Source organism: Eutrigla gurnardus, assembly GCF_963514095.1.
Source record: "Eutrigla gurnardus genome assembly, chromosome: 1".
Classification (NCBI taxonomy): domain Eukaryota; kingdom Metazoa; phylum Chordata; class Actinopteri; order Perciformes; family Triglidae; genus Eutrigla; species Eutrigla gurnardus.
The window spans coordinates 26,510,251-26,523,488 of record NC_139915.1 but is presented as its reverse complement, the minus strand read 5'-3'; the positions used below and the strand labels follow the sequence as shown (position 1 = coordinate 26,523,488).

Genomic DNA, 13,238 nt, shown 5'->3' with positions numbered 1-13,238 from the left:
TCGGCATTAATTAGTTCCACCTATTTAAAAAAGAAAATCCATCATTTTTAAAGTTTGCTGACAAGCAATGTAGCATGTAAAAGTCTATTTTTTTAAATGGAGTCCGGGGTAGTGCTCACGCCACATTAAAAGCCTCACTACCAGCAAGAGGAGGCATCACCGGTCTGTTTTAACCGAATATTGTCTTGTCCAGTTCAGCTAAAAACACAGAATCTGTACATCAGCGTGTACCGATTACGTTTGCTTCCCTTTTCTGTCCTCTGCTCTGCTTACGATACCCATAGCTTAGCTGTAAGATGTGGGAATCTCACGTTGACTTCTATGGTATAGGATTTTTTTTTTTACCTCAACGCCGGTGGATCTGGCTCAGTTTGGATTTGGATCAGTTTAAGTGCATGTGACAGATTAGAGCTCTCGTTGGAGTGTCTGCCTTGACTGTATGTCTGGATGCTCATTTATGGTGAACGTCATCCCATAAAGTGACGAGCTCCCATGCGGTCTCCCACAGGCCTTTTGATGTTCACATGCTGTTTCCGATCCACCATTTATACCCAAATGCCACCTGTTATTCCGTCACACGTCGAGACGTGTTGTTTCATTCAGTTTCATGTCTGAACCCATTGGGCATATATGTATATACCGTAGCTAAGAGCTTAAAAACTGTTATTGTTTGTGTGGCTGATGGAAGAGCTTGTATTGGATTGACATTTTGGATCCACTCTACTGTTTTGATTTAACAGTACTTCAGCTCTCTGGAATGATGCAATAATAAGCTTGTTACCTGACATGAAACTGCAAAAGGAGGTTCTCGTTCAAAAGTTACATTTGAGGACTGTTTCTCTATGAATCTGTTGCTACTTGTGTATTTTCAGCACTGGTAGAAGCAACTTGAAATGTTGAAAAAGAAAGAAAGTATCAGATTTGTGGATTTTTCAATCAACAAACGCTCTTTGGAACACAATATTTGTTCCAAAGAGCACTTTTAGATTGTAAATGGCTTCAATTTTCTGTCGCCTTTTGAGTATTATCACAAATACCCTAAATACACGCTTCAAGCTCAGTGAATTTGTGCAGCTGAACAAAATGTAATTATGAGCTCTGATTTGCAAGTTGCAAATAAAGCTGCTGATTGTGTTGTATGCATCACTTATGCACAACCCAACATTACTAATATACAGTCTATGTTAATATTAATCTGAGAAATAAGACAAAAGCTGAGGGATTTTGTGCTCTGTAGGTTTATTTACAACCAGAAGCACTTGAATTTCTGACACATCTTAATTGCGGCTGCCAAACTCGGAAGTGGGAGCTTACAAGGAACACTTGAAGGCGACGACATATCCTCAGGTTATGACTGCACCCAACGTTTCCATCCTCAGGCTCTCTCTTTTATCTTTGTGTGTGTGTGTGTCTCTCTGTGTGTGTGTGTGTGTGTGTGTGTGTGTGTGTGTGTGTGTGTGTGTGCATGTGTGTCGCTGCAGTGGCTTTACCCCCAGAGAAGACAGACAGCTGCTGCGTGGAGGAGAAGATGCAGGAGAGGGACAGCCAATCTCCCGCAGGGCCACAGAAACAGCTCCAGTTTGAAGTGAGTGTCAACACCGAACAGGACGTTTATTACCTCCCCTCTGGATGAAACTAGGGCAATGGCAGCATGCACATGAATGCACACTCTCGTACACACTGGATGATGCAGATGGTTCAACCCTGTGCTCTTTCAGGAGTTGGAGTGTGCCGTCTCCGTGGAGGAGGATAACCGACAGGAGTGGACCTTCACCCTCTACGACTTTGACAACAACGGCAAAGTCACCAGAGAGGTAATAATCTGGATTTTTGTTTCATGAAAGAATTGTGATGTAAATAAATATAATAAACAGACAAACACTACACCGTAGCGGGAATAGGAATTCCTTTAAAAAAAGATTGTAGTGTTGTGTTTATCATGTAAAATGAGGCCTTTAAGACAAGTTTTATTGCGTTAACAGAATGAAACATTATGAATCAAACATGTCAGATTTTAAATGTCAGCAGATCGCAGCTGTAAAACATCCTCCTTTTGGGTATGAGAATAAGTCAATGACTTTAAGTTTTGCCCCTTTCTGGTACCGCCACACCCTTAAAAAGACAGTGAGGATAGAAGTCACAAGCCCTTTAACCCAATCTCACTCCTAAGAACCAAATCCAACGACATCTGCGTGTCTCCGCTGCTGCGAGGTACCTCGTGGCTTGCATCTACCTGGTACAGATCTGAGAGAACATCCAGAAAAAGGCTCGTGTTTTTTGAGAACAACTTGAAATGGCGCAAAGAGACTGGAGCTCTCCTCTGTGCAGTTGGTTGTGCAGTTTTTTTGGCATTGCCTGTGGCTCCATGGCTCATGAGACAGCAGGCGGCGGCTTGGAGGGGGGGAAAGAAAGGCTTTCTTCTGCAACTTTTTTCTCTCCTTCACACAAATAACAAAAAAAGAGAAGGAAACAAAAAATGACACAGGAAGCTTTTATTTTATTTCATTTAACTTTTTTCTCCCTGGTTTCAGACATAGACGCACTGTATGTGGAACCGGTCCCTGGAGAATTCACAGTAGTCCTTTATTCTTATGAGTCAGAATACTATAGTAAGTGAAAATGATGCCGTTGGAGCCTTTGTGCGGCGTTGGCTTAATTCTCAGCAGTTCTGTCAGAGGAGCTATTATGCTGAAGCTTCTAAAGAAAAAACACTAATACGATTTGAGATACTATATGAGTCATTTCATGTGGCATCCATACTAGGTGGCATTTTTAAAGGACAATTAGATTTTTGATTCACTATGAAAAGATCCAGCGCAATTGCCAACACCCGTGAGGAGTCATTATCTCAGTATGGCGCACAAAAACACTCAGCAGAACAGAAATATAGCTTCTAAACGGCCACAAGAGACTGCATTTCTCTGTGTGCAAATGAAGCAGCCCAAATATGCCAGTTACCTTGTCCTGAATTGAGCGTGGTGTCACTTTTTTGCATGTGAATGTGCACTTATGTGATATGATATATCAGTATATATATTTGAAAGTGTACACAGGGATGTTGCTTCCTATGCAGTTGTAATTCCAGTCATGTTAGAGACATTGAGAGATTAAATAGAGAAAGAACACAACTCCTATCAGGCCTGACATCTCTGTCAGCCTCTCCTGCCTCCGCCGAGACGTCTCTATTCATGAATTTATAACCTGTCTTTACTCCGCGTCTGATCGCTTCAACTTGGAAAGCCAAACTAAAACAACTGACATCACTGTGTTTCTCTGTTCTCTGAGTCACTTCTTTAAATTCCTAGCGAGCGTGACGCTTAAGATACAGAGTTTTAACGTGCAAATGCTAGTAGCATAGTGATAATAATAGTGTTTACGTATGTTTTGCTCCCTTAAATAGATGCTGCGTATCAAAAAAAGCCCTGATTAAACTCACCTTCGCCTCTTCTGTCTATCAGGATATCACCAGCTTGCTCCACACCATCTACGAGGTCGTGGACGCCTCCGTCAACCATTCTCCCAGCAGCAGCAAGACGCTGCGGGTCAAGCTGTCCGTGGCGCCCGACTCCAGCCAGCGGTGGAGGAGTTGTACGCAGGGTGCGGCAGGTAAAGCTCACATTAACAGAGTAGTGCGGGGGCGGGTGGGGGGAAGAGGAGAGGGCGTTTTGGGGTCCCGCTTGTGTTGCCTGCTGTCAGCTCACCCAGCGATGTGTTTGTTGTCATGCAGAAAGGCGGCTGCTTCAGGCCCGTCAAAGCTTTGTTCCTCGCAGTCTAGGCGTCGCTCCATCTCTCCCACTCAATGGGGTTCATTTTTAATGATGGGGGGGAGTGACAGAGCTAAGAGAGGGCCCCCCTCCCTCAGCGCCTTCAAATACTCTGAAAGAAACCTTAAGAGATGTGCCGAGTCCTTTTGATAACCGCAGCCATTTTTCTTTTCTCTAAAGTTCCCTTTTTTCCCCTCTTCCTCCTCCCTTCTCAGAGCTGCCGGGAAAATATAGCTACGTTCGACTTAACTTTTCTCACTGAGGGCTTGGTAAACAAGTAGTCAGGGAAAAAATATCTCAAAAAGTATATATTCCTGTGTGTTTGCATCCTATTGTTTTGGCTATAAATATCCATCAAGAGATTCAAACGGAGCAAGCTTTGAAAATATCGCCGGTTGCCTTCATGCTAATTTGAAACTGTATCAGATCTCGCGTCCTTAATAAACAATTTCTGAAGTCTGCTTGTTTTGTTTTTTTTTCATTCCATGCCTTATAAGATGCTGAGAGTTGAAAATAGAATAAATGAAGCGTGGTTGTTTTTCCTTTTCTATAGATCTTCAAAGTAAAACCCCAAAACAAAGGTTGCTTTCTTCTGAAGCTTGTGTGACTGTTGTCGTGTGCTTGTGTGTGTGTATGCGTATGCGTGTGTGTAGCTCTCTTTGATAATAGCCTCGTGTCTTTCACACATTCACAGACATGTCCCACCCCAGAGAGAAAATTGACAAGTGCATAGACGACCCCAAGAGTGCGGACAAGAAGACTCGAGCGCTCATAAGGTAAACCCACCTCCCCCTGTACTCGTCAGTCCCCATTGTTGAAGCTTGTGGTGTCTACAAGGATGAAAATAATAATATGCAATTCGTATATTACCATATTTTTTATAATATTGTCACTTTTTGAAATGGAAAACGTTCAAAGCAGCTAGGGGCAGTGGTTGTTTGAGGAAGGATTCACACTTGGGGCGCCGCAGCAGTCCTCTGCTTTTTAATTATTTTTGCCCAAATGTACCTCCACTGTAATGAGGAGGAGTGGATGGTGGCAGCAGCGAGAGTCAGCCATCCTACTGCACAGTTCACATCCTCCCAGCCGAGATTCAAACCTGTGATTTTCCATCTCACAATCTCACTTCTCTAACAATTACTGTGCCGCTGCCTGATCATAAGGACCACTTGTTATACTTTCTCCAAACACTACCACACTGAACCTCTCTGGCCCAAGCTGCTACCTAATGAGAGGTGCCGCTTGTGTCCACAGGCGCCACCACAGTGACCACCACACCCAGCCGGGCTGCCAGCGCCACTGTGTGGATGAGAACCTGGAACGCAGGAACCACTACTTGGACCTGGCAGGCATCGAGAACTACACATCCCGCTTCGGAGCCGGTGAGTGGACCGGGGCCAAGGGGGGGAGGGAGAAACAGCAGACCCGTGGGCCCTTTGAAGCTGCATCCAGGGGCCCTCATTACTGCGGCACCTGCTTGGAGCCATTAGGTGGAACTCCAAGCCAGTACAAACATCTGGGCTCAGGCAAGCACAATACATCAAGTGTTCAAGGCTACAGCCCATCAAGGTAACGGGGCTGTTGTGAAGTGAAATATTAGGTCTAATAAGCAGCAGCCTTGATCTGATGGTCAGTGATGACATGTGATTATTTTAATGTTGGTTCTGTTAGGGAAGTGCTAACAGAAATCTGCTCTCTGTCACATTGAATCGGGGTTATATGCATGAAGAAAGAACTTGATGTAGAGCTGCCAGAATCTTATCGTAGAGCTTTATTTTACTAAATCTCTATTTGTGAACCGTTGGCACCATAATTGGCAGACAATGGGTTATTTTTTTCCCTGTTTTTTTCCAGGGCATTGAGTGCCCATGTAGCACATTTTGACTGTTGCTATTGTTTCTCTGCAACCTTGAAGTTTTCCGTTGACTCTGCTTTCTCAGTTAAAATGAATACCCGTGTTCTTTACAGCGCCCACTGCAGAGCCGACGAAGGCCGAGCCTCAGACCCGCTCGTCCAACCAGACTCGCTCTCGCTCCCACGAACCAGAAAATGGCCACTACCATTCCCACCACCGCCGCTTGCAGACAGTCGTGGACACCGTTGTGGCTCCAGACGGCCTCCACCCCGCCCGCACGCGAGGCCAAGACTCGGGGAAACACGCCCTTCGCTCTCCCAAGACCCACAGCCGCACACCTCCTGCCCAGATCAGCAGCAGGGTGATGAGAAGCCGAGGTGTCCCCCCTCCCCCGGCGCTGCCCAGCCAGACCCCCCCTCACCAGTCCGCAGCCCCCTACCGCAAGCACAAGCAGCGGTCCAAGGAAAGCTACAGGGCCTTAGGCTCGGTGGCTCCGGGACAAGTGGTGGAGAAGGAGCAGGTGAGGGACCTGCCCAGTGTCCTGCTGTACGATGGGGGTCTGGCACAAGTGGTACAGCGGCATGAGCATCACCACCACCACGAACACCATCACCATTACCACCACTTTTACCAATCTTGAATTTCCACCCTGCCCTGGGACAGCTCAGCACTCTTTAACGTCCCAACAACCAGGCAAGCAAGCAGTGAGCTTCCTCCTCAGCGGCCAGGCTACCCTACAGTACTGCAGTGCCTTTGTAGTAGACACAGGAAGTGGGTAGGAGAAGAGGATCATGGGAGGGCTGTCCCAGTGCTGGGAGGTTATTAATCAGTGTTATAAAGAAGTTGGTCAGACGTACAAAAGCTCGGGTGTGTGCAGCAGGACAGTGATTCAGGGCCACAGTAGGACCAGGACCGAGGATCACAGCTGGGGCTACAGAGGTGGGACAAAGGGGAGATATTTTATAAACAACCCCGACGTTCCTCTCGCCCCCCCCCCCCCTCTCCCTGTAATCCAAACCTGATGAACTCGACAGCTCCAAACCAGCACCATAAACCCTTCCGGACCGCTAAGCCAAAAGGTTTTAAGGAAAAGGAGGGACGAAAGGAAGAAAGACTGTGATGTAAAGATATATGAAAGAATATAGGTGATAGGAGAGCAGGGCATAGTGTGTGTGTGTGTGTGTGTGTGTGTGTGTGTGTGTGTGTGTGTTTGTGTGTGTGTGTGTGTGTGTGTGTGTGTGTGTGTGTGTGTGTGTGCGCGCGTGCGCGTGCGTGTGTGTGTGTGTGTGTGTGTGTGAGAGTGTCACGACACTGGTGTCTGTTGAAAACCACTTGAAGTGCGCTCGTGGGTGCGTGAGTATTTAAAGCAGGCTGTCAGGCAGGTTTTTTTGAAGATGAAAATGAAGATTCTGATTCAAGCACACAATACCCCGTAAGCAAAACTGGGAAGGAAAAACTATTGAAATGTTATAAAGTCAAAAAAAGAAAAGAAAAAAAGAACAGAGATCCCAAATCCGCTGCTACCTCTAATTTTATCCTAATTGTTGTTGTAATGGTGACTTTGACTAAGCATTCAGAGGTTATTTTCAAATTGCGTAGAAACTTTTTTCAAAGAACAGAAATCGTGTCGTGATCTGCATAACTGAAGTGTGAAAAAAGCTCCTTACTTTTATTAACTAATGTTGACTGTACATAAGGTATATATTGTTATCAATTTTATAAGCCTTTATTGATAATGTGATATCTTTGTATTCACTATCTGAAGCTTTTTATGTTCGTTTTCCTTCACAACTGCATTTGAAGACCACTAGGAGCCTCATTTTGACTAGAAAATGTACAACTGTGTCATTCACTCTGTGTTTCGACTCTCTCACCGTGTGATTAGACACGTCGAGGGCGATCTGGTAATCATGTCTGAATAACTCAAATCCCAACTCTCAACAGTGCTGTTCAGTCGCTCACAACACATACATGTGTTTTATACCAAGCATTCGTGATGGAAACGTATAAAAACAAGGAATCCTTTTATGGCTGCAGTGTAGAACACACATCAAGCTTAGCTCATGTACATTTGAATGGACATCACGCTGTTCGCAAAGACTATTATGCATTAGTGTGTGGGTTCTGCATAAAGATTAATTGAAAAGCTACAGAACACTTGTTGAAAGAGCCAGACTAGTTCACCTCAAACAGCCCTTGAACTTGCCCTTAAACGCTTATCAGACAGTGTTCTTCACAAAAAGCTCTCTTTTTCACATTTAAAATCAGTTGATCTAAGTCTCATGATGCATTAGACCAAATTTGAGATGGTGTTATCTTGACATCAGTGCAGTAGAACTCTTCAGATGTGGGCACAGGCCTTATTTTTGCATATTTGCAAGAACTGAAACCAAGTTACATGGAGCCAGCTGGTAGTTGTGAATGAATGCTGGTGTATTAATTCATCAGTATGACGTTTGGCCTTTAACAGAGAGATTTATGCAGGGAGATATAATGCTGAGCGTGCATGTCATTTTTCACCCTGCTTCAGGTACAAGCAGTTACACATATTCACACCTGGGAGTTGCACAGCACCGTGATTCTCTAATTGGACGTCCCCGACTTCTAGGCTAGTGATTTCCCCTAACTCGTTATCCGGCCCTCGGCCTGGCACAGGGTCATGCGGCTGCTCCCTCTGTTTCCACGGCATCTTCCTGGTCCCCCCCCCCCCCCCCTCCAGCTGTCAGCGGGTCTTTCACCGTGCCGCCATGTGGCCTCAGAGCTCAGCCAACAAGGCTCTGTTTGTGTTGTTGTGGCGGGGCGAGGGCTCTTTCAGCTGTCTCATTCCTCTGGTGCCGGATAACACTGGGCCCAGCCCGCAGTCTCCACCAGACCCATAACTCACCCCTGCTCTCCTGCCAGCACCAAGGGACTGTCTGTTCATCCTGTCCCATGATACCCTATGGGCTGCCGTTAAAAAAATGCAGATGTTAATGCTACCAACATGCGAGCTGCAAACGTAAGGGGTATTGATCACCTTGTTGTTTCTCCAGCATCACATCTAGAAATTGATCTCAAATGCCATACAGAGAAAATTAGCTAATGATGGATTATGTTAACCAGACCCCGGGGCCCGCTAGTGTCAAATCCACTATGCTGGATGGGTTAGTCCACCATAAGCGTGTGCATGTGTTTGTGATAAGCAAGAATGCGGTGAATGCCAGTCTTGCCCTCATTCCCTGTGGTGTCCCGTCACAGCTGCAGGCTGTCTTTTTGGCGGAGGCACCAGTCAGACGGGTCATCCCACCGGACCCAGCAGTGGGAAAACACTGTCATCCCCCCTCCCAGGGGGATCACAGCTGTGCTCCATACCGCCGCTTCCTCACCTCACACTGCTGTTCCTGGACAACAAGTCCTTGCTGCCGGAGCTCCCCATAAAACTGTAACTCCTTTGTCATTGGTTTCCCCCCCTCAGCCGAAACGGTGTTGATACCAGCGTGACTTTCCAAATATGAGTAGTGTGGAAATGGTCGTCTGGTTCTGTGAACAGGCAGCACGCGGGCGGAGCGTTCCTGCCGCAGGGGTGGTCCCATTCGTCGCGGAGAGCGAGGCCTTCTGAAGGAATTTTGGTGAAAAGGCTTAGACAGACCCACAGCCAGGTTGCAATTTTTAAACTTCTTTCACCCCCAAAGAGGTTTACTGAACAGACAGAACACTTTTTTTTTCAATGCCCTAGTTCACATTGGTACTATTACATGAACTCCCATCAGAAAGCTGGCCACTACAAACGCACTTCCAATACTCCCGACTTCAAAGCAGCATCACTGGAGCAACTCGGGGCGATATGCCTTGCTCAAGAGCACCTCTACAGTACTTGTTGAGAGTTGAGAAAGTAGGTTTTTCTTCTCAGTTTTGTCACACAGAACGCTGAAAGCATTTTAAACCTTCAGGCAAAAATCCTTCTTCTGTCTTTTACCCGACAATATATCTATATTTGGGATCAAAATAATAATATTTAGGTTTTCAGTCATCAGCTATTCCTGTAAATCTACCAGAATGTTTTTTTTTTTTTAATTATTATTATTATATGCATTTTTTAAATTTCAAGCTATCAATGCTTCTGTTCGGAACAAACCTTTTCAAATAGTGCGACAAGACCTTCCACATCCACTATCCACTGACCTGTTGTACAGCTCGTCAGTATTCAGAGCCACTCCTCCATGTTAATACAACATGTATTGCACCACTAATTTGCTCTGTAAGGTCCATGTATCAACATTTTTTAAAAACCCGATGTATATAGTGGACTGCAGAAAGGATAAACCAGCATTGTGTAGAAAGAATATAAGGCTTATTTATGATTTCACTCACCTAATGTCAGTTGGTACTCCGATATCTGCCACGCCGATCCCACTTAGCGGGGAGGAGTAGCTAGCTGTCTGTCTCTCCCTCTCCACATGCAGACACACTTTCCACTTGGTGTTTGTCGTAAAGGAAAGTTGTTTAGCACTAGCTGTTTTTTTTCTCTCCTGCCCCCTCCCTCCTCATGTTTTTCCATGACTTTGTTTAGTTTATATAGATTGTATTTGATTAATTGCTTTATTTATTTGATAGCAGATCTGTGCCAAGGGAAAATACCCTTTTATTAAAGTATGAACCCGTTCCTTATAATCAGACTGACTTCTGGGCTCATTTCATTACTGTGGATGTCCGTATCTATCGTGCACATTTGAACAGCCTTATTGATAATGTGATATCTTTCCTTCACAGCTTTATTTAAATACCACTGGGAGCCTCATTTCGACTAGAACATGTACAAGTGTATCATTCGCTCGGTCTCCATTTCTCACCATGTGATTGTATCATAAGTGCGATCTGGTAGTTATGCCCGATTTTATTTAAATGTCCAAAATCAGATGACCCTGGTCTCATGATACATGAGGCAAAAGTCAAGATGGTGTTATCTTGACATCAGTGCAGAAGAACTCTTCAGTTGTGGGCACAGGCCTTATTTATGCATATTTGCATGAACTGAAACCGAGTTACATGGAGCCAGTTAGTGGTTGGTGTTCATTCATCAGTATGATGTTTGGCCTTTTACAGAGAAAAAAAACACACTTTAATTAAGGTCTAAACCTGTATAACCAGACTGACTTCTGGGGTTGATTTATTTTTGCTCTCAGTGCTGCACAATCTACCTGTAATTTTTTTCCAAAAATAATGTATTACATGGTCCATGACAGTATGAATAGTGAAGAATCTTTTAGCAATAAGACCCTGTTGTGACGTGGTATATGAAAGGAGGTAGTGATGAGAAATCATAAATACAGTATATCCCCCAATAGAGAATAAATGTAACATAGTTACCAACACATACCGTACCTGCTGCAGCAGAGGGTTTCTAAGCTAACATCCAGAGTCGACATGGGAGAAAAGCTTACAAGTGAATTGCTTGAGGTCACCATAGACCAGTGGTCTGGGCGAGGTCACCATAGACCAGTGGTCTGGGCGAGGTCACCATAGACTAGTGGTCTGGGTGAGGTCACCATACCAGTGCAGTGAGTGATGTCATCTTCAACATTTGCAATGATTGAGGTCTCAATAGAGCATGTGATGCTTCCCATGAAAGGCATCTCATCTTTGGAAGATGTGACAGATGCCACCACGCAGCACTAAGCGAGTGCTCCTGTGAAGCCCACCGAGATGTTTGGTCCAGCTGACAAAAGGTAAGGATTTTTTTTGACAACTGACAGCAGCAGAGAGAACAGTTTTAGACTTTGACAGCATGATGCGATCGCCTTCGGGAGCTCGTGGCAGAATCTGGTCGGTTAGAGTGAATGCCCATAGTCAGCTGATGGAGAGGAAGCCAGAAGTCAACAGGTATTTAACAAAAATGAGACATCGTTGCCTCAGAGCCATAGCATCTTTAATTCAACATGAGGTGGAGGTCAGCTGATTTGTTCATCCACCAATTATTTCCTCTGATTTAGACATCAGCACCGAACGCTCACATCACTACCAGTCCCTCTGGACCATTTTGTTTTGAAGGTTTTCTTCAGCGATTGAGGCTGCTCTATTTCGAGAGGCTGTTTTCAGTAACGGGTCTGTGCCTGCAGTAACGTCCCTGTAGCAAATATTCAGAAACGAATATCTGCCGAGTTCACAAACCATCTTTCACACACTTATGTTCACACCTAAAGTGAGTCTCCTTTTCACCTCACCCAAAAGCACGGGGAGTCCCCACAATGTTAGTGTGAGCAGCAGCCGTCCACTGACCAGCTGGGGCCACACGGGGCCCTTTAGGGTCAAAACAAGATGCGACACTGGGTTTGTCTGGGTGAGAGAGGACCAATAAGTTGCCTTCCTAAACTGGTATAACACCAGACCACATTACTTTTTTACGTGGCGTATCTTGTCCTTTCATCTCCTCTTTTATTTCAGTGAGTTCAATGTGTGTGTGTGTGTGTGTATATGCACGTCTCCTCTCCACTGTATCTTCACTGCGGTGTCACAGAGGGCTCCCTAAATCTGGCTGACCACAGCTGCTCACCACGCCACACTCTCTACATGCACACACACTTTCATCTGCAGCTTAGCAGCTTATCTCTGGTCGGGGCGAACCTCAGCGAGTCCGCCTCTTGGCAACGTGATACGCCTTCCTTGCACGAAACGTGGATCTATTTGTGTAAGCGAGGCGGTGTAACCCGCAGAAGTGGTATCATCGTTACAAAATGATTTCTATCCCCGACACAGCTTACCAGGTCATTATGAACCGCTGCTTTACACGTATGGACTGTCGAGAGCATCCACATCAGAGGTGTAAAGCAGCCTACGTTGTTACAATTATAGCAGCAGATTTACTTCTTAAGTGTGAAAGTATTATATGTTTCTTACAATAGTATTTTAAATATATGGTATGGAATGTATGGAAAAACAAATCCCTCTTCGGCTAATTGCAGATATTATTATTGACCATTAAGATACATTTAGTGTCAACCAGTTGTTTCCTTCTGGGGTTTAAATGTCTGCAGTCTACAACAGAGAAATCCGAAATGCAGGACCCCTTAAAAATATGATTATGAGAGATTTGCACACGGTCCATTTATAGGCATTAGATTCACTTTTAAGGTCACAAGATTGCTTGTGCTTATCCCAGAGATTTCATTTTTTCAAAGACATGAGAGCAAGTATAGTCCCGGCTTGAGTTTTACCATTGCATACAAATTACAAACAATAAATAAACTGCTCTCAAGCATTGAGTCTATTAAAAAGCAGGGGAAGTCCTGCAAACTTGTGCTGGATCAGATAAATAAGGCTAGTCATCTTATTCAGCTTCACAAAGTTTTACTTTTTATTTATCAGGACGTCTTTGCATAGTTAGTGTCTTACAGCTGGATATTCCTGATATAAAGCTGTTAAATCAATGTTATGGATGATTTTAAAATGAATTTATTGTCTTTATCCTGGTGCACAATTTTCATCAAAGGTTTTTTATTAAAGTTGTTCAAAGTTAAATGATTTACAGATTGCACAAGAGAGCATCGCTCTAGAAAGAAGCATTGTTTCATAAGCACTTTGCAAATATTTGCGCAGCATGAAACCGCTTTGCTATATTTGCCATAATTAACGACGTGACCATG

The 13,238-nt window shown here is 44.6% G+C and overlaps 1 protein-coding gene across 1 annotated transcript in view; it reads left to right on the top strand.

Moving 5' to 3' along the window:
• The window catches only part of nkd1 (NKD inhibitor of WNT signaling pathway 1), a 31,443-nt gene extending 21,182 nt beyond the window's left edge, over positions 1–10,261 (top strand). Inside the window, exons 5-10 of the mRNA XM_084013985.1 lie at positions 1,482–1,585; positions 1,719–1,814; positions 3,459–3,606; positions 4,459–4,540; positions 5,019–5,146; positions 5,733–10,261. Of these exons, the coding sequence (XP_083870111.1) occupies positions 1,482–1,585; positions 1,719–1,814; positions 3,459–3,606; positions 4,459–4,540; positions 5,019–5,146; positions 5,733–6,259 (1,085 nt within the window). The 3' untranslated portion in view covers positions 6,260–10,261. The remainder of the gene's footprint in view (positions 1–1,481; positions 1,586–1,718; positions 1,815–3,458; positions 3,607–4,458; positions 4,541–5,018; positions 5,147–5,732) is intronic.
• Positions 10,262–13,238: the final 2,977 nt, after the last annotated feature.